General features: G+C 41.6%; 1 protein-coding gene and 1 long non-coding RNA gene across 2 annotated transcripts in view; one reads left to right on the forward strand and one right to left on the reverse strand.

Moving 5' to 3' along the window:
* Positions 1-21,972, reverse strand: part of ATP10A (ATPase phospholipid transporting 10A (putative)) — a 109,494-nt gene extending 87,522 nt beyond the window's left edge. Inside the window, exon 1 of the mRNA XM_015638393.3 lies at positions 21,351-21,972. Coding sequence (XP_015493879.1) covers positions 21,351-21,793 — 443 coding nt within the window. The 5' untranslated portion in view covers positions 21,794-21,972. The remainder of the gene's footprint in view (positions 1-21,350) is intronic.
* LOC107209111 overlaps positions 21,578-27,999 on the forward strand; it is a 44,248-nt gene continuing 37,826 nt past the window's right edge. The window contains exons 1-2 of the long non-coding RNA XR_001523434.2: positions 21,578-21,660; positions 26,780-26,900. This is a non-coding gene — a long non-coding RNA (uncharacterized LOC107209111). The remainder of the gene's footprint in view (positions 21,661-26,779; positions 26,901-27,999) is intronic.

A 27,999-nucleotide genomic window follows, 5' to 3' on the forward strand; every position in this document is an offset into this window, starting at 1 on the left:
AACCATTTGGGCTTCTAGTTTTCAATAAAACCAGCCACTGTTCATTCAGCACACAGATAAGTTATTTCCCCAACAAAAATGACAATTGGATCAAATTAAACCCAAAATTCTCCAAATGAACCTTAAAACGCTGGAAAACAGGAGTTTGCATTTTCAAAAACAGCTGATAGTTTACTACAAATTGAATATTAGAGAGGCCTTATCCTTCCAAAGCCCAGTCCTCCAAAAGCTGTTGTGTCAAAGACAGATAGAGAAGCAGTATTTTGAGGGTACAAAGCCCTGCTGCATTTACACAGGGCCCAGGGGTAGGGGGAGAAAGGAGATCAGCAAAAAATTAGCATTAGAGAGTCTAGAGGAGAGGCATTAAATTATTAGAGAAGAAAAACAGTGATTACCTTAGAAGGAAAAATTAAAGAGAAGGCTATTTCACAGAACACTATGAATCTTAATCTGTCTGATGCGAATCTGCCTGATGGCAGACAAATTGTCATTTTCACAAGCTGGATGCTTTTCTGGTTTACAACAATTTTTGTTTTAAATCGCTGTTCCCTAATGATTTTAGTTCCTCATAGAGTCAGAGAATGATTTGGGTTGGCAGGGACCTTAAAGATCATGTTGTTCCAAGCCCCCTGCCATGGGCAGGGATGCCATTCATTAAATCAGGTTGCTCAGGGCCCCATCCAACGTGGCTTTGAATGAACCTGGCTTCATCCAGAATGAACAACTTCAAGTTTTTTAGTCATCATTTTGAGCTCATTAGAAAGCTTCTGATTTCATTTTGACCTTTTAAAACAATCTAAAAGTCAATCAAAGAAACATTTCTTTTCCACTAACTACGTTTGGTTTTCTTGGGGAACAAAACAAAGCCAAGTGAGTCACTCGATTACTCTCATCTGAGTAAACTTCAGAGGAAGAGAATGGGTGTTTAACCACGAGAGGGTTAATCCTTGGATAAGAAGGAAGTATAGAAGTGTCCATGAAAAAACTAAGGCTGGAAAGAGTGGGATTTCTCAGGACTGGGGGATGGTACAGGAGGGCACCCTTCTCACAGCAGGCACTTGAAGGCAGAGTGTGGTGCACTCATGAAGGAGGTTATTTGACAGGTAGCATGAAGAGGCTGTCATGAGCCACACATCATCTCAGCCACACAGTTTCTGAAAACTGAAGACCCTGACATTATTGTGAACCCTAGACAGCCCTGGGCTTCTAGTGGCACGCAAGTTTCTGTCCTTACTGAGCTCAGTAAGGCATTGACACCTATGTCTTTCCACTAAAATGCTCAGTTAAAAGAGCACATAGGAGCTTATCATCAAGCATTGCTGCAATTCACAGTTCCTCCCTCTACAAAACAAAGCCTAACAAAAACCCAAGGAATGTAAATTTGCTCACTTATCAATATATGCTACTATATGTTAATTTTATCACTTATCACTTTTATCAAACAAGAGAATTTGCTAATCTCTATATATTCTTCCCTAAAACTTGGAACTACAGGAGTAAATAGGCCTGGTATCAGAAAGCCTTACATGCAAGAAAAGCCAAGCAAGAGCAACCTAAAATAGGTTAAGTTCTCAGTGGCTTTTACGAAAACAAAATTGAATGTCAGTTTTCTTGTTCTGGAACAACACAAAGCTGTATTTGTTTATCCTTTCTGCTATAGAGTGTGTGCATAGCTGAAGCAGAACAATCAGCTTGAGGAAACATTCCTAATAAAAAAAAATGGTCTAATTTTTTTATTATTCAAAAGAGGAGAGAAAAACAAACATGTAATTTCAGTATACGCCCATGAGCTTTTTTTCCAAAAACATTTGTATTTGTTATTAGATCAGTAGGTATGCTTTGCTAGCTACATCAAAGCTCTTTAATTTATCTGTGATCAATCAGGGGTAAGCTTGTAAGATAATTTTTTTTCCATCAACTAAAAAGAGTATGCAGGAAAAAACATCCTAGATATCAAACTAATCAAATTATACGTGTTCTTGGTCTCTAGCAGCTCCTTAAAAGTGATTTTGGAGAACAAAGTGGTCTGCTTTAAAATTACTTACAATTAGAAATATTTGCCATTTATTTTCCTTTCAGGAAATTCCAGTGCTTTATCCCAAACTCACTGATGTCACTGAGGTTTTTCACAGTGATTTCTGTGTGCTTTGGAGCAGATCTCTGCTGAATTCAGACTTCTGTCAAGCAAAAGTCTCTGAACTAACCCCTATGCTCTTATGCTAGGATGGGTGGGAATGTGCTCAGAATATCTTGCACAATATCTGACACTGCAAATTCCCCCCTACATTAATAGATGACTGGCTATTAGGCAAAATATAGTAGTAAAAAACAGAACATGTGCAAAGTAATGTGTATTCTATGGTCTTAAAACATGACAAATAGAATAATTTACTTTAACTGTTTGCATTTCTTCTCATGCTTACAATTTTACAGTGTAAAAAGAGGAAACTAATCCTGCATCCATTAGGAATACTGAGACTTCTGCTATTCAGTCCAAGAATTCAGACAAGCCTCTAGATTCTTTTGGTACTACTCATAATTTGGGTTGTCAAGAATAGATTAACAATTAAATGAAGAACTTTGCTTTGTAATCTCAACAGACAATATGCAGCTATATAGGAGGAAAATCTAACTACACCTTGACCTTGTGCATAACGGGGATAATACCAAGTTTCTATATCATGGGTCAATTCAATTAATTAATTAAGAAAAAAATTGGCCTGATCAAAACTTTCTGAGGGAGGTGATGAGGCAAGGAAAGAACAAGATACACTGGTTAAGACCTAAATCTTAATGAAGTTTAGGCAGAAAACAATGTGTAAGTTTTTCATTGTACCATCAGGATGATTTCAAGAGGATTTGCATGCAGTTGTAATCTTTAGGACAAAATTTTCTTCATCAAACAGCAAATGATGCAGAAATCTTTTTTAAAAGTTGCATACTGTGTCCTGAAGACAACATAATTATCAGACAGCAATTATCTTGGTATGACTAACTGTAATCTGTTTTCCATGGTGCACTGCCTTTAGTATCTTTTTGGCTTTGATCAAAACATAGGTTTTTGTACCTGGCACGCCCATCAATGCTAGCAACATGCTATTCTCCAGCATGGAGGTCTTAAAACTACATGTAAATGACTTTATTTTTAGTGACAGATCAGAAATAGCAAACTGCTAATTTGTAGGAGAATGTCTTTCAAAATTCAGGTTCCTCACACCATTTTCCCTCTTAATTAGGAAAGCAGTAGTAAAATTAGGCATTTGTTGATTGTGATTCTTAGAATTACTGGGATGCCTCTGCAATCTGAAAGGTTAAAGCAGCTTTCTTTCAAAACACCTGCTGTGTTATTACTGGAAATAGTGTTTTTTCTACAGCAATTTGCACTCTAATCACTTCCCATCCGAGGAATGTCTGACTACCAATATCACTCCTCAAAAATTGTAATGAGATTGAAACACAGTTTGAAAACAAAACTTTTATAGATAGTTGGAACACTTCCATTTTCTGTTTATTTGTTTGTTTGGCAATTTTCTTCCCCCCTGAGATAGCAATTAAGTACTCTCTGGAGTAAAGATGCTTAACTCATCACACTTACCTGTTGAGTAAAGATCTATTTGAGGCATGTCACACAGCCCTCCTTAAAGAAAATGTGCAAGTCAGCTTAGGTTGTATTTATAGAATAAACTAACAGCTTCTCACCCCAAAGAAACACCAGAATCCTCTTTTGTTCACAACTGCCCTATCTGGAAAAAACAATGGCATGACACCAGTAGGTGTGACAACAAAATGATTAAAAACAGGTTTTGTTTTGTTGTTTGTTTTTTTTTTTCCAGCAGAATGCACTAAATTAGATTCTATCCATTTGTTATATTTGCAATGTTCCAAAATTGCACAAAAGGGTTCTAGGGCAGCAGCTTAGCTGAGATGAATCAAAATAGCTGAACTGGATAGGATCAAATAAGGCAACTGTCCTATAGTCTTTGCAGTGCTCAGCCTCCAAACTGGAAGCAGTTGTAGTCCCAAACACAAGACAGCAGGAAATTTACCCTCCTACCTGGCATAAGTGATAGCAATAGTTTTTATGATTTATCTTACTTTTTATGTGCAAGCATTTTTCTCGTGAAGTACAGATCCAGCACTTTAAGCCTACTGATAATAAGCTTGTTTTTGTCTTTCACGGAACCTATGCGTAATGCCTCCCGCATCCCCTGGGACGTGTGTAGATGCAGGTGGAAAATTACTGCTGGGTGCATTCTAGGAGATGTCCAAGAGCACACAGGCCGAGTGTCAGAGCTGGGAAAAGGAACAGACTCCAACACTGCTGAGCCCCAGCATCAGAGTACTTCTACACCTGCACTGCTACATCCCAAAGCCCTTCTACAGGTGTGGTAGGACTGAGAGCTCACAGCTTTTGAGAGCCTGTGTTTCTTCAGTGAGAATGGTGGCAGAAAGGCTCCATCCACTAGTAACACGAGGCTGACATTGGAGGGCTCTCTTGGCACCATGGTGATGCAGGCTGGGTCTGGACGTACTGCTCAGTTTGCTAGCTTCAATCACACTTGATAGGAAAAGTAAGGTCTCTCCAGTGAAAAATGAGGCATTGACAACCACTAGAAAAACAGCAGGTGCACTAACAAAATTACAGAGGTTTTGACAATATTTGGCCTATAATGGAGCACAGGATTTAGTATTAAAAAGCATCTTAGTGATATTTGCAGCTACTTGAGAAGACCTGCACATCCCAGCTTGTATAAAGCAATAGAACAGCACTAATTAGGCCTAAAAATTGTTAATATTTAGGTTAAAACTGGTATAAAGTTTGATATTTACAACAAGCAGGGCATGGGTTTGTTAGTATGATTCAATATTCTAATCATCAGTATAAAGGTAAAATACTTCCCTGTTAAAACCATCTTTATGCACATCCACATCTACCCTGCTGGTGACACAAGGTTTTCATTCCACCTTATTCAAACTGTCCAGTTGTGAGGGAGCTTATCTGCCCTACTTGCTAAGATGGCAGGAGTGAGGTGAACACCTTTGGTGGGTGATTCTTCTTAGCAAAAGATGGCCAGGACCAGCAGCTCTCTGGAGATGCCCATCTTTTTGCTCAAGCGTGTGAGAGGACTATGAGTTTGCTGGATGCCTAACATCCAAATAAATGGCTTAACACTGCAAGAGAAATCTCATGTTGATCTAGATGGCTTCAGAGAACACCAAGCAGCTTCAACAGTATAAATAAAGTTTGGCTGGTGGATACAGAGGCTAATTCATGCCGTAATCTCACCCTTTACCAGAATCCCAGCTTTCCCTCTAAGCAGATATTCATGTGCAAGTCCTTTATTTTGCTGCATATAATTAGAGAATGGTTCAGACTGGAAGGGATCTTCAAAGATGATCTAGTCCAACCTCTCAGCTGTGGGCAGGGATGTCTTCAACTGAACCAGGTTGCTCAAAGCCCCATCCAACCTGGCCTTGAACACTTACAGGAATGGGGCATCCACAGCTTCTCTGGGCAACCTGTTCCAGTGCCTCACCACCCTTAAAGAATCTCTTCTTAATGTCCAGTCTAATCTTGGAGTTTAAAATTGTTGCATAGTCCAACCCTAGGGAAGGTAAGTGAACACTGAATTTGGCTAAGTATTTCCTTCACTTACCAGTGTCTTCTTCAAACAAGTTTTCCAAAACCACTCCCCCTTATTTTCAGTCTGATGATGTAAGTGATTCTCATGCCCAGGTGTCTGCAGAACTCATTACCTGGAGTTAAAACTATTGCATGAGAAAAGTTTCTCAACTCCTGAAATATTTTCAGAATAAACCTTCTAGAGACAGTTTCAGTATTATCCTTTTTGCTGTGAAGTCTTTTTTTATTTGACCTTTGGAACAAATATTTCACAGGATTATTTGTAGCTAAGGAACATGATGGAGAACTTGAAATATTATTCTCTTTCTGCCTGTAGTCTGTTACTGTACATACTTTTTTATTCTGAATTGCACCTCTACTTCCAAAGTGTTCCATCTCTACCAGCTGGCAACTGTTATTGTGCAGTAACATTTCTCCAGTAAAGAGGCATTTGAAGTGGTTATTTCTGTACATGGTACCTCCAAATGTTTTGCTTTGTCTTAACTAAATGCTCGCCTTTTTTTTCTGGGGTGCCTGACAGTGCCCTTTTAAATTTTTTTTAATTTCAGAGTTTCCCTGGGGACTGTGGGAGAAGTACAATAATGATAATAATAGTGGTACAACAGAAGTACAATAATGATAATCCATTTACCACAGTAGTGTTGGGACTCATCTGGCCCTTACAGATGGTAGATACAGATTTCTTTATAACTGAAACTGTAATTTTCCCATAACCTATTTGCTACTCCATTTGAAAAGATTGTGAAATCAGATTACTAATAACCCAAAAATCCAAGAAAAAAAAAATTAGACATTTTCACATAAGGTAGCTGATTGGAATATTGCTGAAATGAGAAAATCAAAACACTGAACTCCCATTCAGCTTTAAGGGGAATCAAATTACAACAAAGGCCTCTTTTAAAAGTCCTGGCTCAAACTGCAAAAACTCTATGAAATATAAGTCACTGTTTTCCCATTTTGAGGACTATGACTTTGACACACAGAAAGAGTCATGCAACTTTCCTTTTGAAAACCTGAGTGGAGACCTAATGACTCTCTGTAAGTGTCTCTAAGATACAACACTGTCCTCTTTCCCAAAACGATTGCCAAATCCTTTCAGCAATTCAGCAAGACAGTAGACCAAACAAGAAAAGGAAAAAAGGGGCAGGAGGGAACACATGTCTTGCATAAATGGGTTACTTGAAAGTGTTCTGGGTGAATAGGAAGGGAACATCTTCATTCAGTGATGCCCTTGAAGTTCTGACTTGGGGAGAAGATACAGCTTGCCTTGGTACTGCTGATTTTCACATACAGATGATGTTCCCACCTTGCTTCAAGGAGAGTTCATGTGCTTGTGAGGTGAAATTAGTTTGTCATGATATAGAAAAGTGTCCATCAAAAAAGAAATCGAGGATTGGATGTAAATCAAAACCCCAGGGCCTTAGTTTACTCCTAGGGCTCATTTCAAGACCCCGTTATACAGCACCAAGAATTAATTTTACTGATATTAAGAGTCTGGAACCACATTTGTCCTTATTTTTTAGCCTATCTTAACATTGGTCTTAAGTAGCCTTGTAATAATCAAATTTTGCATATTCTTCTTCAACTTCCATAGCTGATCTCTACAGTACCAACTAAAAAGCCACTGTTTTTTCGATCTTGCATACACAAGTTTTGTCCACAGCAGCTGGGAAGAAGCACTCTGTTTGTGAAAACATGCAAGCAGAAAATAAACTCAAGAATCCTGATGCAAAAAATAACTTGTTTTGGCAAGTTCAAGTATTTGTGCATGTGTATCTGCAAGGTGTTGGTAGCAAAGTTAATTTCTATTTCATTCTAAATGCTGCAGAAGAATAACCAAAACAAAACACAAAACCTCCCAAATACCAGTGCTTGCCAAGTGGTGGAAAAACAAAACAAAACAAACCTACTGGTAGCAAAATATATTTACTTCCCAGCATCTAAAATTGTTATGGCCATTAAAGAGAATTTAGGAAAATGCCTTTTGAAAAACCACTGAAGTGTTATTTTAATAACTTGAAATAGGAGACAGAGTCAGTGCACTGATGCATGAAGTTTGGCTCCTCTCTTCCTACTCCTAGCAGGTTGAATTAAGGACTCCCTGTACCACCCTTGCAGACTGATCTCTTTGTTAACCATCAGCCCTCTCCATGCCAACAGAGTTCAAAACATTAGAGCTGAAGTGCCTCTCCTGAAAATGTAAAACCAGGACCAGAAGTTTGAGCTGGCCAAAGAATAATTCCAGGACATGACAAAAATACTGGATTTCCAATTTCTTGGCTGTTGTGTGTTGCCTATTTTCAGTACCTGAAAACACTGGTTATTTTAGCCATCAGTTTCTGGACTCTGAAGGCCTGTGGAAAAAGACCTACTTCTGCTATTCTATCATGGCTCCCCAAAAGTGGCTGTTCGCTCTCTATTGCTCAGAGATTTCTTGATAAAGCACAGCTATAAAAAAGACAGCTGTCCCGGCATACAAACTGCTAACTTGCTATGTGTGAAGCCACACTTTCCCTTGACAAGACAGAAAAACTGTCACCCTGGCCATTTTCTCTTATACCTACCCTGTTGTAAAGCACTCAACTGATGTTTACAAAATACCCACTGTTTCCTTACAGAGAAACAGCTATGACTCCACTTAGATCCATTTATAGACTTATTAAAGTCCTAATCGTACTTTTAATACTTTCTCAGTCCAAGGACTGTTGATTTCATGGTGCCATATACAGCTCTAAACATTGTAACCTCAATATTTCTTCTTGATTGGTGTATGTAAACCAGACTCGAAGAGTCTTCTGAGATGCAAAATAATCTTGAAACTCGAGTTGGAGACTTTTGAACCAAGTTCTGTACAGCGAGCTTTTTTCTCCAGGCAGTGTGACTGTGCCAAGGCATTACATGCCTCATGCTGGCTGTCAGTGCTTACTGAGCAGCTCAGAGATGCTCATCAGAGGCATCCTGTGCAGGGCTGTGCCCACACCAACACAGCAGCCTGCTGCAGCGCCCATGCAGACCCTGCAGGGTGTACTGAATGTGCCTCTGAGTACCCCACACAAATCATCAGGGACTGCCCTTACAACAGAGATAGATGCACACAGACGCCAAGTATGAAAGCCAGAGATGTTTAAGGCCATGGGAAGTGATGCTGTAAATCATAAGGAAGGTTTGACTTGCAAAAAGTGTCTTATTTCTGAAAGCCAGGTGAAAACTCATGGCTTAAGAAGAGTTCTGCAGACTTCTTGCAGGGTAAACATTACTCTAGAACGAGCTGCTGACCTTGCTGTGACACACACATGCTACTTTTGTAAAGCTTCGTAAAATTCCTAAGAATATTGCGCTCCCTTCCTAAGAATTTAACAGCACCTTTTCCATTTAAGTTCTCCTCAGTAAAAATGAAATCAGATGGCAGAAATATGATACAAAGATAAAAACCTGCAGTAGCACTTGCTTACATCTGCTTCACTTGAATATCTTAAGCTTATATCCAGCTTCTTTCATTTGCTTTTCAACCCTTAATCATCAGTCTCCTGATACTTTGATACGTGCTGATGCAGCAAATCACACTTATTATCTGTATGTGTCTTAAAAAAGGAGTGTTTTACAAGATTTTATTTCATAAAATTTACTTTCTGATCCAAAGTTATTAAGGAAACAGTGCCGCATTAACTGCCAGTAGTGAGAATCATGGTTTACTATCCATTTGGTCACAGTCAAACTGAAATAACCCACCCAAACTAAGTGCAGTCGTGTAATTTGTAGATGCATTGACTGAACATTTTTTTCTTTCTGGGTTTTATCAGTGTAAGGACAATAAAGTAGAGGAGGGTGCAGGGTTGCCCCCTTCAGCTGTGCCCCATCCACACAGAGAAAACGTAAGTCGTGTGAACTTGGCCATGTTTGAGCTGACAAATCCTGCTAAGAGACAGGACAGCAGTAATACCCCAATTGCCTCCAGAGCAGCAAGCACCCCTTCATGGGGCTCTGAGGGTGTTGAGATACACCAGCTGGAACAGCTGTGATTCGTGCTGAATGTGTGCTGCATGAACACACCTTTCACAGCGCAGAGTTTTAAGAACTGGTATTCATATAACCAACTGCATAGGAAGTCACTGTAAAAAACAAAACAAACCTATTATTCTGGGTTTTGCCTCTTATTTGAATTAGATTTGCGCAAAGAGATGCAAAGACTAAATTTTCTAAACACCTGCTGCATATTGCATACCACCTTAGAGCTCCCATTAAACATGTAGAGGTGTGTAGCACAATAATAATAGTTAAAGAAAACACTGACTGAGAACCTCTCCTTCACAGACTGTATTTTCACATTGTCTATGCTCTCAGTGGAATGAACTGCTGTGGAATCTAACTGGAACTCATGAGTTACAAGAACAGGTCAGAAAGGAGCTAGACATCAGTGAGAACACATCCCAGAGACGTCTTGGACATCTGGAATTTATGTTCAGTAACTGGAAAAATAAGAACTGTGCTCCCAAATGCTCAGCAGTCAGGTTTGTGTCTAATTTGAATATTGCTCAACTAGCGGGCATGATGCATCACAGGTCTTAAACACTTCTGTCTCTACATTTGGTTGTCTTTCTATACTTCCTACCAGTGGTAAAGAGTGTGCCTTATAGTTTTCTTGCTTAAAACTTTTTGGTAGGGTGCAGCACTGTCAACTCAGGCATGCTTTCTTCAAATTAAAATAGTGGTTAAAAAAACAAAACATAAAAAAATCTCAAACTTGAAAACCCTTCTAGAAGCTGCCAGATAGGGCAGCTGAAGGGAATGTTATTATGACTAGGAGGCTGGATTCCATGCACAAAACAGCTATTTCTAGTGATAAAGCATAAAGGTTAAACAACCGAGGACAAGACTGCCAGATGTAAAATGGAAAGTTTCCAATTTAGGAGCAGCAGAGGAAGAACATGAATTAATATGGAAGGACCAAATTAGCATTATAAAAATCCTGCAAGCCAAACCAAATGCCATTGAAAATAAACTCAGGAACTCTCCCCCTCTTCTGCTCCCTGCATTCCAAGGAGGATTGAATTTAGAATAACCATAGGGAATTTTAGCGAAATCTTACACTTAAATGCAGAGCAAAGGCTTTAAAAGTTAGAGACTGTATGTGCTTCAAAAACACTATTAATCATGCTAGACTCTTTTCCAGTACTGCTGTTTAAAAAGGAAATAAACATTTTGGGCGTAAGTTTTCTCATTAGTTTTATTTTTAGTGAAATTGATAAAGATCAGGCTGATTCTTCGACTGTTTTGAAACTGGGGTATTAAATGATAATTTCTACCTTTTTATTAAGTGGAAGAAAAAACAAATACACGCATACACACAAACCAAACAAAATAAAAACCACAGCCAAACAATTTGCAAGTACAGAAAATCCACTGGTTGTTGGGTTTACAACCTAGACTACATTTCAGTGCTAGCTTTGTTAGCTCTACGTGCAGAGACACACTGTCAGTCTGAGGGTCCTATACTGCAATATTCTTTGAAGATGGTTCTTACTGGTCTCACACAAATTTTTGTGGCATGAGCTGGCAGGTATCAGTCCACTGTGGTAGTCCTCAAATTGAAAATACAACATGGATTATTCAGTCCATAAAAGACTATTACAGACTTTAAACTTGACTCTTGGAACATGGTACATGTAGCATATTAAACATCAGCACTACTAGACTGATAGTTGGCTCAGCTGTAGTACACTTTTGCTGTTGAGTCTGAATTTTAGAAAGCTCCCACAGGATATGACAGCAAAAGGAGCTTCCCCACACACCCAGGATCCACAAAAAGCAGACATGCAGGGAACTACACTGAAAAGAAATAAGAGATATACATAAGAAAAACCTGATAGGCTTCAGTACATTTAAGCCTGAAAGGATCAGGAAGAGCAGAGTGTCAAATGCTGCAATTAGATGAACAGATTTCAGGACTCTGAAGATAGCAAACAGTGGCATGATGTCTTGTGATGCTGCACCTCTTAGAATGCTACATGGTCTATCTGCAAGAGCCTGTGCTCCCATATGGATGGACACAAAGATTCCAGCATAGAAATTGTTAACCACAGGTAAATCAATAGTACTCATAATCAGAATAATTTTGCCATTGATTCCTCTGATTCAGTTCCTGATGACCTAGCAGTATCACCTGCAAGTCTGAACATCTGAACCTACTGGGCAAAACCCAGAAGCCCTATCTGATATTTATGAGACTCCTGACAGTGAAGCCCCACTTTCCTTCTTATAACATCCATGATTATGTCCAATACCCAACTGCCCTCTGCATTTTAGAGACACAGCTTACAAAGTGGTTTCAGTTGACCTAAAATTTAGGTACACCCAGGAAAACAGAAGCAAGAACAAGGAACCTCCTACCTTATGTTTCAACACTTATCTCCAAAAGCTGCATCTGAAGTTAAAGAACAAATAAGATCACCAAAATACCAAGATTCCCTACACTATAAGGACAGTCTGGAAAACTCCACAGAAATGCAAATGGAATCAGTCATTCAAAGACGAAAATCATTTACTGACAACAACCAATCTCTTCTATTGTTTCTCAGTGCTGTGATAGGTGATATAAATACATTCCACAAGTATGAAGAAAAGGTTAATGGCTATTGCTGAAGGCAGAACATGGCAGGAGATGAAACAGTGGGTACTAGGTTATCCCCTTCACCTGACAGGTGAATGTACTTTTATCTGTGACTCTCAAATAATAGTTCTTAAGTAAATCATTAAGTATGTTAACCAGAATAAGCTACTTTTGTACAATCAAAAAATCATATGTTAATTGACAGGAAGTAAAATCTATTCTAGGTTTACTAATGGGAGTCATCTTACCTGAACTTAGCTGTGCAAGTGGCTGTATAGTTCAGCTTCACCTGTATCATCACTGGAAAGAGGTAAGAACCTCTTGATTCAAACTTACCTAAAATAAATGTCTCAAAATAGGCTGGAAAGATTTTTCCCTTCCTCCCCCAGACCATTCAATGCACTCCACTGATTTTGGGACAAGTGTAGATGATTTGGTCAGACTGGACATGTACCTTTTAGCTAAAAGACACATTAAAAAAAATCTCACCCCATGTTCCAGAAAAAAATATTACAAATTCCTTTAGGAAAGACCATTGTCAGGACAGAGAGAATTAGCATTTAAGAGGTCTTCTTGCAAGGGGGCTACAGTCATTGGATCACTAATGTTTACAGGGAAAGCAACTATTGGCATTTGGTGAAGAGTCAAGATGCAAATCAACAGCTCCGTCGGGAGATAGGTACCCCACTCCGTGCTTCTCTGATAAAACTGGAACCTAGGACCAGTGAAGGAAGGAAGATGTACATGCTCTCAAACATGCAGATAAAGCCAGTATGTCTTTATTCTGGTAAATGGTTTAAGATCAAGCTGTAGCTTCACAGCTCTGCAGTTACACAGCAGAGGGAAGTGCAGCAAGGAGAAGCTGACAATGAGAACATGGGAATCCTAAAAAGGGAGAAACAGAAAATACAAGAACCATCCAACCCTCCATATATAAGTGTAGACCCAGGCAAAAAAAAAACGCACTACAACTGCAGGATCAGACTTTGGTGGATTGTATTTGATTTCTTAAAATCTACTTTTGCCCAAGATAGAGTACATACTTCTAACATAGTTAATGAACTTTCTGCATCTCTCAGGGTTTGGCTGCTAATCTGCCTGCTAAAATTTATTCAGTGGCAAATCTTCTGAGGCATCTTATTCCACATCTAGATATTGAGAACATACTCACAGGGGTATTAAGGTGACTGCTGTTCTGCACTTCCTGTATTGGCATCAGTATTTTGAGAGATTTCACAACAACTTTCCCAATGATTTGCTAGAGAACACACAAAATCAGCTAACATGACCAAAACAGGCATATACAGGTTGCTACTGGAAGGCAGGAAGGTGAACAGGAGCTAGGATATAAGTATATGGCTGTGAGACCCAGAAAAAGCCCAGGAAGCATAAGATAATACACAAAAATAAAAGACCTCTGATTACAAAAGCTCTAACTTCATAGTGAACTTTCTCTTTTTATTCAAAAAGTCAAAACTAAAACCTCCATCAGAAACACAGAAATATCAAATATTCTGTAATAGTGGTCACATCCTCAGTGTTCATGAAGCAGCACACATATGTAAGAACGGAAGTCAGTTGTCGGTCAAGGAGTTAAACTCTTCCTTGAAGTAGGTCAGTATTTCCAGACAACCAGAACATAAAAACAAAACAAGTAACCTCCATGCCTGTTAAAACAAATCTCCAGCAGAGTCTGGGTTTTTGATGACTGGGCATGATGCAAATGCTGGCCACTGAACTGAAGACAGTGGCCTACTTGTCATTCTTGAAAAATTATGGTCAGACAAGAATAAAATTATAATAAAGTAACACTGGAGATAGAAGATGTTTCCCACCCCTGAAAACACACACCTTGCCAGTTCAGGACTGTCCTTTAACCAACTTGGCACGAAGGATGTGGCCTGACCATGGCAGAGATGTTCACCTGCAACTGTTCTGAAACAGAGCTAAAATACTGCTCCTGTTGGAGCAAAGAACTAGATGGTAGTTTGCCAGCTCCAAAGGCTTAGATTACTGCCAGCAGCCCACAGAACAGAACACCCTATTGGGTGGCTAGCTTGCTGTGGACAGGCTGTGTATCTGTATCCTTGAAAGAGTAAAAAAGAGGGAGATGCTCCTCTCAGCTCACATCTTACAGGCAATGTCAGATCTTAGTTTGAAGGCCCCCTCATTCCCACTTCCTGAACACACAGCAAAGATTAAACCAATTCACCCAGAAACATTAGGGTCATCTCCAAGTGAATATGAAATTTGCTTTATCTAATTTTTCAGAATCAAAGATAGATTTGGATATGTACATTTTCTCACTTGAACTCAGTATTAGGGCTATTCAAGCTTTTCCCTTGCATTTCTTTTCCCCTGCACACCACCACTAACACCTGCTTAGGAGAAGCCATAAGCTAGTATCTTTCACAAGTATGCATTGTGGCTGAATTTTGGGTGTGAGTCAACTTTTGTGCTTGATGTGCAACAGAGGAAGCTGCTGCCCATAACTACACAAATGGACCCATGAGAGGCAAGTGCCCTAACTTTTAGCAGGCTCCTCACTTTATGCCATTCACTGAAATCCATTCTCCCTGGCCCAGTGCATGAAGAATCTGTCTTGCTTCCACATTCTGGTGAGACAAAGCGAGGCAGTGCTGGTGGGTACAAATCAAGTTTCTGCTGTGGATCTCTTCTAGGTACAAACATCACTGGCTGTTACCAAAGGTGCATTAGTGACAACTCCCAAAGTGAGAACACTAAGGCTGAAGGAAAGCCATAGAAACTAGTTCACCTCCACAACTATGTGAAGTGAAACAAATTGTTCTGCTTTTCATGAACTTAATTGTTTTCAATATATGCAACTGCTAAAACCAAGCTTGCACAGCATAAATCCTGCAAACTGGGTCTAACCCCGAAGCTGTGCATTTGGCTTCCCAACTGCATTGACTTTATTGTGTCCATACATAAAAACACCGCATTCCCAAAAGGGCTGGTGTTGCAGGGAAAGAAGAGAGGTATCCTAGAGACTGCTCTTGCACAGAGTAACTATCCCAAAAATTGGAAGCATGCTGGATTACACAGCAGGGAGATGTGGCACTTGGACGTCTCCTGGTGCTGTGCCAAGGTAAGCAACCTGCCCATTCACGAGAGTAGTGCAAGCCTGGAGAAGGTACCTGTGAAAGTCCTGCCCAGTGGCAGGGACCCTTCTTCTTTCTCTAATTAGTACATCTAGAGGACTGATCTGCTTCTGAGAGGAATGTCCTGGCTAAGTTATGCCACGCTAGCAGGTAAGTAGTTCCATAAATACTGATTCTTGCATGGCTGTCAAGGGTTTCAGTTCTGGTTTTCAGTTCTGCTGACTACGTGACACATGGAAGGTGGGATCACAATAAATACCAGGCAGAGTTGAAGAGTACATGCAATTCTTTTCCTCTTGTGTATTTTCTTTGGAAAGGCACTCTTGACAGAATCAAATAGAGCTGTTATTCTTTTGGCCACCTCTAACAGTAATCATGGTCTCAAGTTAATAAAGACACACAACAGCAAGGAGATCTGCACACAAGGTGGCGACCTGTAATTCTGGGCTGTGGTCTGCTTGGCACAAGAGATTATGGTGTCTCTCTGGAGGGCAGTGTGTAACAGCAAAAATTGATTTGGGGACATCACCAGGTCTTTCAGTGGAGATTAAAAGCATCTTCTTTGGCAGCCAGCCAGAGGCATGTGAAACAGCCTACAACGGCTCTCATGACATCCAATACAAATGAAAGAGCTTAGTAACAAGAGTCAAGCATTTTTATTTTCCAGTAAAGAAGCTCAGGCACTTAGAAAATTTAGCCTACACTGAATAGCAAATAAACTGCATACATGCAGTTGGACAGAGAGACTAGTTGTCCTGTGCATTCCAGCTGGCTACATCTCAGAAGATTAGCACAGACATCCCTTGCTATTTGGATAAACTCTACTGCAGAATAAAACTGCTCTCTATCAGTCTAACAGAGGAGCCTCTACTCAATTACTGAGTTGACTCACTGTCATCCTGGCTCAAACTGAAGTGCAGGACAAAGAGACAGTAAGATGAACAGAGACGCATCTTTCTGAAACTCAAGGAAGGAACACCAACTTCACCAACAGATGAAGACCACTACTTCCTGCTTTCAGCTCTTTGTGCACCAAATTCACTCACAGAGGAAACTGAGTAATCCCAGGTAGTTTCCTTTTGAATCACATCTAGTGATATTTGTGTTCTGGAAGGGAAACGAGCAGTTTCTTCTAATGAGAAGGTCTTTATCTGCCAGCACATTTTGGGACAAGAAGCTGCTCTTGACTGTGGTAGTAGTGGGAGATGTTCACAAACTAATTCCTCAGAAACTGGTGTTGCCAACAAAATAAGGCACTTAAGAAGTGAAGTGGTTGTAAGCAAGTCATCATCTGGCTATTTCTGAGGCCATGAGTGGGATTTACTGTGCCTTTGTGAGGATTTGGTAATACTGCTGTATCTTTTCCCTCCAAGGTTGGAATTACTTTCACAGGTGGGTTGACAAAGGCAAAAGGGAGCGTATTTTTTAAATTATAGGAAATGTTGCCCACATCAAACTCTCTTCTCTCCACCCCTTCAGTTTGGCAGAAATAAATTAACATTTAATGTAAAAGAGCCTGCTTTGATAGCCTGAATGCTCCATTAAACATTTTCTACACCTCAGGGGTGACAAGTATCCGGTCATGAATTGCAATTTGTCATGGAATTTCTAAGTCACAGGTTGACAGAAGAAGCAGTTCTCTCTCTCTCATCAGTATGCACAGGCATTACACTCTTTAGCAATACTTTTGGACACAGCAAGAGCTAGAGAGTAGATTTAAAAAATGAAGCCCTCTGGTTTTGAACATATGGCTCCTAGAAAAATGTTAGCAGAGATTATTTCACCAGCACAGCCCTGAGACAGCAATAAAATGTAATTTCCTGATAGACAAGTGTCATTATTTGTCGTGACTGTAGTTATCACTATTCATCTTCTATTTACATGACATGTAAACATATACCATATTTTGTAACAGCACACTGAAATCAAGGCTTCTGCTCCAGTGACACATTTAGTTCTATCAAATATTTAACAACATGTGCCATCCACAACTCCAGTGAGAGCTGGTGAGCACTGGAGAGCACTGGAGGACCGTAACTGCAAAGAAAAAAGCCACCCACCCTTCCATCCTCCCAAGAGGGTAGAGACTACTATCCAAGATAGTAATACAGATTTCCCTGTTAGGAATGCAAATTTGTAATCTCCAATCTCAATCCCTGGGTGACAGAAGTGAAGAAGAGGAACAAAGAAGGGAGACTAAGGTAATCACAGGTTTGCAAAAACAATTTTCTGCAGGCTAGGCTCCAATGCCTTTTTAAGTTCCCTCCATTTAAATCAGCTAAGAGTTTTGGCTGTCATCCAGCATTCCTAGCTTAAGCACCTGTACAGAATTTGTAGAAATTGTAGGTGACCTGTGAAGCCATCCTTCTAAGGTAAGTGCCTCATTTCTTCCGTAGTGCCAAAGGAGAGAGGTGCCCTAAAGGCCTCTGGAGATAGGCCCTATTAGCTCCTCTTGGCCAAGAAATCTTCCTTAAGACCCTTCCTGCTCTTACAGACAGACCTGCAAAGTCCATCACAGAGCAACACAATTCTGCAATTCTCCTGTGTGTTTCACTCCTTGACTCCTGCCAATTCAAACTCAACAGCTTCTTTCAATTTATTCAAATAATCAAGTCTTTTCCCTTTCCCTCTGACTCTAGAAAGCAATAAACTTCTAAGGTACTTTTCACTCTCCATAACATCCAGGATTTCTAAATGAAAACTGTCTTCTTTCTGTCAAAACAAGCTGCATCTCTCTTCAACTACTTACTTTAGGTTGCATCATCCTTTGTTGTTTTGTTGCCTCACAAGTATTGCCAACTCTGAGCCATAGAGTCATTGATTCCGCGGTGGGTCATCTGAGTCCACTGGGCAGGCAGGAGGAAGAAGGCCAGCTGTCAAGCAGTCAGCACAGCAGAGAACAGTATTTTCCCCCAGACCAGTTCTTGACATGATCTGTCTGTGTAAGTTGTGCCAGAGCATCAGGCAGTGGACACTGCTGGAGTTGTGTAGAACCTTCTCCTGATGAGCCCCCCTAGGCTCTGACTACTCCTGCATTCTGTCTGTCCTCTAGCTTCTGTATCACTAAATGCTGCTTGTATTTAACAGAGGACAGGTACTTCAGCAGCCAGAAAAGCATGTATGTATTATACATAAAAAGGATACATGATACAGCATACAGTATGCAACCTGAATGTTTACTTGGTCACTAAACAACACAGAACTTAAGACAGAGGGCTTTTCTCCACTACTGAAGCAAAAGTTCCTGTCTCCATTTGCTGACTGTTATAAATCAATGTTATTTTGCTGTAGTTTGAACACTGTAGTCTGTGTTTGAGGTGGCCCTAGCAGCTGTGTGGAAGGCTGGCAGGAAAGTGAGCCCATCACAGCCCAAAGTCCTGGAACTCAGATACATCTCATCTTGCAGAAGGCCTTTCCAACAAGCTATGAACAACTAACAAGCAAGAGATGAGTTCCCACTCCCTGACAGTCCTAGGGGAACACAGGACTGCAGCGATGTTCATAAACCTGCAGCAGCATTTCTATCAAGGACAGCACTTGCATCAGTCTGCCCCTACCACAAGGAAGCGACAAGTAGGGGGAGGGAGAGACAGTCTGGTTTGCTAAAAAGGTAGTAAAACTGATAAGGGACCAGCATGGGATAAAATCCATGAGAGGAGAAAGCTGTCATTTATTACTTCCTTATATGACACGCTTCAACATTTTTCCAGAAACAAGGTCACTAAGGAAACAAAGTAAAAGTCAGGATCAATCCCTTGTGTTTCTCCTGGCATGACACCTCTCTAAGAAAACAGCTTTTCTGAACTCACGCCCAGCAACATCAATGACCTTGATACAAATCTCTCAATCTTGGTACCCGGTCACTCGAGTTAGCAAGAATCTTAGCTCTTATCTGCAGAAGTAGCAAGTTTCTAATCCCATCTCGCTCACTGGAGCTGGAGGGTGTTTAAAAAGATGACTTAGTGAAGTTTAAAAAAAGCTACAAAAGAAGAAAAAGTGGGCCGATTAAAAACGTAAGCAAATTACTTTAACCGCATGTTTTGTTGTATTTTTTAATTGTGGGAAGCGAGCTTTCCCTAGGGACTGCTGGACGGTGAAAATAGGTGAGCTGCTGCTAGGGACCATGGCTCTGTTGTGGGCTGTAAGCACACATGGTTCAGCTCTGCATCCAGACAGAAAGCTGTGTCTGAAGAGGTGACAGAGCTCTCACACTTCCACGCTTGCTGCCCCACGGGGATTTGGCCGACATGTGTCTTTGATGCCAATGCAAAGAAAAACCACTCCCAAATTAATCTGTGCAAGAGTCACTCAGCAGCAATCTAAACTCTGAAGTTAAAGGAACAATTCTGACTTAGTCTGCAAAAGCACAAGCATGACAAAGGGTAGTGCACTTAGCTGGGACTCACAAAAGACCCAATTAGCCTTAGTTCGGACTCACAAAAGACCAGAAGTGATATTAACATCAAAGGTACACGTTTTCTCATTGTCATGTCTACTTTTTCGGCAGCAGAGAGGGATATGGAATATTGCTGGGGGGAAAACATTCCAGAATTAATATCCCAGTACTGGTATTTGTCAATATTTTGAGTATCTTCTGCACTGGGCACTTAGTGCTTTTCAACCTAGCACAAGAGCTTGTTTCTAAACTGATTTTGTTTGGAAAAGGTTAGATTAACCATCCTTATTAGCACTGTGTTACTTTCTGCATCAGTAGCCCCTTACAAGACCTCCTGCAATCCATCTCCCTCAACACCAGAAGTGCTCAGAGTTCGACAGGCAAGCAAGGCACTAGGCACGGGCATAGGTTAGTAGCAACTATGTGTGTGACTTGACTGGGTTGTTTTTGGTTTAGTTTACAGAAATAAGGCAATTTTACTTATGTTTTCATGTGTGCATATCTACTGGTGGAGGAATATCCCTGGGTGAGATTTCTTACATGATAAGTTTGTGAAATAACAAGCTGAGTCTGCTGATGTTGGAAATGCAGCCTTTTCCGAGTTCTTTTTCAGTGTATTTTTTTTTCATGCCTTTCTTGCAATAGGAGAGTTGCTCCCAGTCTCGTGCTTACGTCAGCCCAGAAGACCCTCCCAGACAGACTGTGGAATCAGAGTGTAAGTTTCTTGGCACGTGTTTCATTTCTTTCAGCCTTAGAAGCATCAGAAATGAAACTAAAATCTGCTTTCTCAGAAAACACAGTCTTCTCTCATTCCCCAGGAAAACTTAGCCTTAGACTACTAGGAGATGATTGGCACTCGGAGGAAAGCAAGACAAAAATTTTGTAAAGCTGGCTTCTAAGTTGATGCAAAAGTTATTTCAGTCTGATTTACAAATACCAAAGCAGTGCTCTAAATGTATTGCCCAGATCATTAGAAAAACTAATTCTGAGACGTAAGTGACCTAATGCTCCATCACAAGCACTGGGAAATAGCGAAGTCACAGGGAATGATGACATTTGAGATGAAAAATAAAAAACATTTGCTTAAAAGTAAATGTTCAGTGTAAAAACTTTAGAAAGGCAGTCTGGCCTCACTAATATCACATCATGAAACCTCACAGACCTAACAGAAATTCAGAAGCCTTTGGCTTCTATCCTTCCTTCACTCATTGAAGATTTAACAGCAGACTGTGTGAGTTCTCATATTACTATAATGAAATTAACGTCTGGAACTATACAGAAGTGTAATTTTCTGCACACACCGGGAAGTGTTTGCATGTAGTGATTTACTGCGGGACCCCACCGGTCAGAGCAGATTCACTTTCACCTGTAGGTACAGGACTGAACGAACTCCCGCAGTTCTGAGTTGAGTTGGAAGACACCAGTTCCCCGGGCAACTGGAAGGTTCTTTGCACTTGAAGTGGAAAGGAAAGCCCTCCACAATGGACCTGCCGACTGCCCTCACCTCCGCTCACTGGTGCCAGGCGGGGCTGTCAGCCAGCACGGCGCTGCCGTCCCCTGCCCTCACCCGCCCTGCCTCACCTGCTGTACACCAGGCACTCCATGTGGTTGATCTCTTTGTCGGAGCGGTAGCGGCTGTAATCCTCCCACAGGTCCTTGATGGCGGTGACCGCCAAGATGAAGAGCACGGGGGCCAAGGCCAGCTCCGGCTGGAAGGCATTGACGGCTGGCACGAAGTTGAGGAGGGCGATGAACACAAAGTAGACGTTGGCCAGGCGGTGGAACTGCTCAAAGAGGTTCTTGGGCAGGAAGGACAAAGCCGTGTACTTGGTGGTCTTGAGCCGGTTGCAGGCCAGGACCGTCCTCTTGGACTTCTCCGTCTCGGCCTCAGGTAACAGGAGGCTGGAGCGCACCAGCCGCGTCTTACTCTCCTTCTTCTTCCTCCGCCTCCTCTTCCTCTGCCTCTCCTTCCCCTCCGGCAGCACCTGGGGCGCTCCCTCTCCTCCTGCCGTGCCCTGGGACATCGCTGCCGCCCCGGTGTCCTCGCCCGGACGGCGCGGGCAGCTCCCACGGGCAGGCACGGCCCTAAGTTATCATCCTCCGCCGCCCGCCACGGCTCTCCTTTCCTCTTCCCCTCCGGGGGCGGGTGGGGGGAGGAGGGCTCTCTCGAAGCCGCTCCTAGCCGCTCCGCCGGGACCTCTCTCTTTCTCCTCCTCCTCCTCCTGGCCGGGGAGGGGACGTGGGCAGGCGGGGAGCCGAGCCCTCCTCCCGCGGGCCTCTCCCCGTCCCAGGCGCGGGGGATGCGGGGGCCGCCGTCCCGCGGCCGGGAGCGCGCAGGGCCGGGGAGCGGGAAACGGGAGCGGCCCTTCCGCGCACAGCCTGCCCCGAGCGCCGTCCCGACCCGGCAGGACACTTTATCGGGGGCTTGTGACTTTGAGTTACGTGTGGGACGGGGAAGGAGGTTCGAGCGGGGAAAGAGAAAATTCCCGCTGAAGCGTCGGCGCTGCGCACTGGCCTTTATCCACGGTGCCCCAGCAGCAGCTGGTGGGAGTTTTTACCAGCTGACTCACGGAGAAACGCTCCACTTTCTGCCTGAATCCGTGTGCCACGTTTATACTCATCCCAGTGCTTAGCCTGGGAGTTAGGGCACGACATCCCCCGGCTCCTCGTGTCTGTCTGGTACACCAGCTCTGTTGGCCATGGCGCCTGGGACAGCCCCAGAGGTGGGAACCAGAAAAATAAGGTTTCCGATGGAAAGCATTAGGCACTGCCACCCCCGCACACGCCCTGGCAGTGGTGTGCTGTAATGCACGTTCGCCCCTGTGGGTTTTTCTATTCCCTTGTGTAGGGTAGGTCTTACCAGCAAGGATTGGAAAATGCCAGTCTGTTGCTCTGTGGTTTACTCTCTGTACTTTCTGGAGAAAGATACAGTTATGGGTCATGATGGAGAGACAAGAAATACAGAAGAGAAGAAAATTTAGATTGAAAGATTTAGTCTAAAATCACAAATAGACAAATATAGTAAATAAATGCAGATATTTAAATAACAAATAATAAGAGAATAATTAAGTTATTGCTACTAGGTGTGAGATTACAGCCTCGCTTGGAGTTGGGATTTAAGAGCATACCCTTTGGATATGGGATTCTGCAGGCAGCATGAATGGCTGCCACAGATCACTCCAGGTTGTGTCTAACCTGTAGCACAAATGTGTTTTATGGTGGTCCTGATCCTGTGATATCCCAAGGTGGGATCATTTTGAGTACAAAAACAAGCCCTTCAAACCTGTCAGCATGTTTTTTGTTGTCACAGAAAATAGGCATAGAGTATAAACATCTAGTCTTGATACAAGATCAGGACAGGACTGGGGCATTTTCTGGGAAGCTGCTTAGTCCCACTCAGATGCTGCCATGGCAAATTCCATGAAGACCAAGAAGTGAAAGCCATTACCTGAGCCTCACAGATTGTATGTGCTGCTGTGTTTTCATCCTTCCTTCTCCCATTACTCTTTAAAGTGTCCAGTTAATTATGAGCCCTTTTCAGGCCCTGAGGCACTATGTGAGTGCTAGTTCAGCACAAGACTTGATCCTTGTACCACAAACCCTTTACCAATCCTGCTGTCTTCTCTTCTGATGCTACTTCAAACTTAGCAGGGATTCCCTGGGTTTCTCAGGTCTTGGAATATACAGCAATTCCTTGTTGGAAACAACAAGGTTTTAGTTAGTGCAAGGGGAGAAGGGAAAATTGGCCTGGTGGGGTTTTTTATTGTTGTTTCTGGTGTTTGTTTGTTTTGGTTTTGTTTTGTTTTTGATGGGGTTTTTGTTTTGTTTTTTCTGCTCTTTTGTTGATAAAAGTACAAAATGTTAAGAGAAAAAAAATATGACGAATTTAAAAATCCCTCCCAATTTCAATTTTCTGTGGACTTTTTTGTTTTGTTTGTTCATTTGCTTACACTTGGGTTTAACTTAAAAGGGAAGCTGGAATGAACAAATGTCCTTTTTCTGTGCTTTGGAAATGCTGAAATGGGATGAGGAGGACATTTAATCATTTTGCAATATTCCCATAAACTGAACTTCACCCATCCAAGGGCTCCTTTCAGACAGCAGCAGATACTCCAAAAGTAATTGCTGGACTTTCTGCCACTGTCCTGCCATCCTCTACAACAATTTTGTGGGGCTCTCATTCACCCCAGGCCTCCAGGAGATGTTCAGGCTTCATTTTTCCTCTAGATAGTCCTCCGGCTTTTTAACACAGATTAGAGGAGAAGCAACAGTAGTATTTGTTCCTTTCTTTTGTCAAAGCGCATCACCTCTTAGAATAAACTGTTCATATCTTTTATCAATGCCAGGTGACTCAAATGGCTGGAGTATAGCACATCTGAGTGGACAGATGGTGCACACACTAGCGTTGTGGAGTAGTGAGAGCCTGTGCTGGGAGAAGTAAGTCAGTTTCTCAGTCACTTGAGTCCATCACATAAAAATGGTGTGTAAATCATCAAAAAATGGTGTCTAGATCAGGTTTAGGACTGCATATTCAGCAAACTTTCAGTAACTGAAAGTAAATTAAGGGTTAGATATGTAGTAACATTCAACTTTCAGAGTACTCAACGCAAGGTAAGAAAAGACAATTCTCACATTTCCCTTAAGCTACTCGTTTAAGGAAAACATCTGTGTAAGTTTGGAGAGCCTGACCTGGGATGAATTGTGCTTACACCTAGTGGTATTGGCCAAACCTGTGACACCAGATATCCCAAAATTGTCAGTCACAATCTCACAATTACAAGAAATGGTCTCTAAATCAGTGTCCTATACTTTAAAACCTGTTTTACTTGTGTAGTTTTGGAGTGCTCCTGATTCACATTAACAAGATTTCTTCTGCAATGGAGTAACAGGAGAGAAAGATAACAGAAGCTGAAAGTTTTTATGTAATTCCCATGAGCTGAGTTTTACAAACAGATATAGCAGCAGAAAGATAACAAACAGTTGGGTGGGAGCCTCTGAAGAATTACGCGTTTGTTTGCTAAATTGTTTCTTTAAAAGCTGTTTAAAGCCTTTGTATTTGAGTGTGTATTGGCAGAGTTAAGTGCCACCCTTGGAAAAGTTTCACTGTAAAAAAAGATAGAAAGTGTGCCACACCCCACTCGTCAAGAACTAAAAAGCTCTTCTGTCATTGACCAGGACTTTCTCTGTTGCTAGTAAACTGCTTTTTAACTGATACAGGCAAGCTAAAGTATTGCGAGGCAGTGCCATGAGGAAAGGATGTGGCACCCCTCTGCTTTCTGTGCAGTCACATGAGGAATTCAAAAATAGGGATATTTATACTAAAACCCGACAAAATGTAATCCATGATAAATAAAAAAAAAAGACTTTAAAAAGTCTTTAGTACTTAGTGTTTGTTAGGCTTTTCTAGCCAAAAAATTTTGTCAGTGTAGACACTCCCAAGAATTTAATCCTTCCTTTCCATTTGCAAATAAAACTGTTCACAAAGGGTTTGAGAAAGCACGAATATTTGTATCTAAACTCATATCTGACCTCTCCCTGCCTACACAGTCCAAGTATGTGAGGTTGGAAATAAGAGGCAGGAAGGCAGCAAATTCAGCTTTCAACTGGTACAAAATACACATGCACAAGTCTGGCTCTAGTTTTTGAATACAAAAGGACAAGTATGTTGCTTTTATTGTCAACTGCAGTACACCTGCATCTTCTTTTTAGGGAGTCTTCTGGAGGAAAGGAGGTGAAAGGCATGGATCCTACAAAGTACCACTCTCAAGAAACAGATAAAGTAAACAATTTTGAAAAGCTGGAGGAGCCAAGAGCCAAAGACTAGATTTACTGGATAACGTGAACTAAAATGTGGACTCCTTACAGTATTTTTAGGGTCATTGGAGTGAAGCACTAAACACAGGTGATGTTTGTAGCTTGCTCTTTGCTGTAATTGCTCCCTGCACCCCGCTGCATCCCGCTGACGTCGCCTTCCCGTCCAGAGCTCTTCCTTTGCTGTCACATGGTTTTTGCTGAGCATCCTTCATTTCACTGCATTTTGCTTGTTATCTGCTCTTATTTCTCCTGCCATTAACCTGAATCCAGCTTCTGATGCCCAATATCTCTTGAATATCTCCAGAGCCTTTCCCAGTCCCTAACTTTTTTTTCAACTCTGCACATTTTCTTCAGATCAAAGACTAAAATTGAAAAAGGAGAGATGTTCTAAGCATCACTTATGCTGATAATATACCTAGTGAGCTCTTTGATAGCCTGGGCCACTAAAACATGAGCCTTAAGGTATGACACTGTCTTTAAGGCTAGAAGGAACTACAGGATTTTCTGGCTCAAGATACTGTATTAACTTGGCCTTTTAGATGCCACACATGCTAAAGCTTGAAATCATTATTGAACTGTTACGTGAACAGTTCGTTTGCTTAGACATCAGATAACCAGTTTTATTCCTCTTCTCAGGGTCATCAGCCCTGATTATGTTTGAACTATTTTTTATGGCATGGGGTTTTGTCAGTATGCGAGAGTCATAACATCAACCAAAAATGCCTCTAGCCTGATGGTTGTGTAAAACAGTTGGAAATTGGCATCCACCTGAATGCTAAGGATGAATACACTAGAGATAAGATTGCATATACATTACTGATATAATAACTCCTGATTTGACTTGTCATGGTTTTGGAAATCTTGGAGTTATCATTATTCCATTTTAACAATTAGCTTCTTCCTATCATAAGAAAGTGAAGCAGACCTAATTTTAACATAATCTAATTTACTAGGCCACTTCTGTAATATTTATATGATCCTAAAATAAAGATTTCCCATGTTGGATATTGCCAGAAACATCTGTCAAATTACTCATGATTCTTCTTTGGTCCAGAGGACTTACTTTAATATTAACATGCTTTATATTACGGAACCACCCAGAGGCCTTAGTTGGAATCTAGGACTTTAAGAACTATAAAAATAACTGTAAAGACATGGTACCACACATCAGACAAAATCTGTTCTGCCCTTTGCAGATGAGACGTATCCCATCTGGCTTCCTGTAAAGGGGACAGGCATGCATGTTTTGAACAAGCTGAAAGAAGGCAAGAAGCTTTCAGTGTGAACAGCCTGCTGAAAATGCCAGAATTTGATGAGGTGAGACGGCAGCCAAAATGGCATCATTCTTCATTTCCTTCTAGTCTGCAGGAGATATGTAGATACACACAGACATGCACATGTACATACAGAAGTATATATATGAATGTGTGTGTTTATGTATATATACACCACAAGCAGTCTCATAGAATCATAGGATGGCTTGGGTTGGAAGGGTTCTTAAAGATCATCTAGTTCTAATCTCACTGTCGTGGGCAGGGATGCCACCCACAAGAAGAGGTTTCTCAGGGCCCCATCCAAATTGGTCCTGAGCATCCTGCCAGGGATGGGTCACCCACAGTTTCTCTGGGCAACCTGGCCCAGGGCCTCTGAGTAAAAAATTTCTTCCTAACACCTAATCTCTTGTTTTTTAGTTTAGAATCATTATGCCATGTTCTTTCAATATCTGCCCATGTAAAAAGTTACTGTCCCTCTTTTTTATAAACCCCCTTTAAGTACTGGAAGAATCCAGTGAGGTCTCCCCAGAGCATTCTCTTCTCCAGACTCATTATCCCCAACTCTCTCATCTTGGCTTTTTAGTAGAGGTGCTCCAGCCCTCTGATCATCTTCATGCCCCTCCTCTGGCCCTGTTTGAACAGGTCCATGTCTTTCTTGTGCTAAAGACTTACTCCAGAGCTGGACACAATCCTCTAGGTGGGGTCTCACAAGAGTGGAGTAGAGGAGCAGAATCACCTCCCTTGACCTGCTGGCCCCACCTCCTTTGCTTCAGTCCAGAATGTGGCTGACTTTCTGGGCTGCAGGAGCATATTCACAGGTCATGTCCAGTTTTTCCTCCACCAAGTCATTCTCTGCAGGCCTGCTTTCAACAAATTCTCCTAGTCTGTACTCATCTCTGGGATTGTTCTGACCCTGAAGCACCTTTCACTTGGCCTTGTTCAACCTCATGAGGTTCTTGTGGGTGCACTTCTCAAGGTTTTCCAGGTCTCTCAGGATGGCATCCCCTCCTTCAGTCATGTTAATTGTACTGCTCAACTTTGTGTCACCTTGGTGACTCAATTTCACTATCCATGTAATTGATGAAGATATTGAACTGGTCCAAAGTTCAGACCAAGACAACTGGTCCCAAGACAGAGCCCTG

This window comes from Parus major, chromosome 1 (assembly GCF_001522545.3).
Source record: "Parus major isolate Abel chromosome 1, Parus_major1.1, whole genome shotgun sequence".
Lineage (NCBI taxonomy): Eukaryota > Metazoa > Chordata > Aves > Passeriformes > Paridae > Parus > Parus major.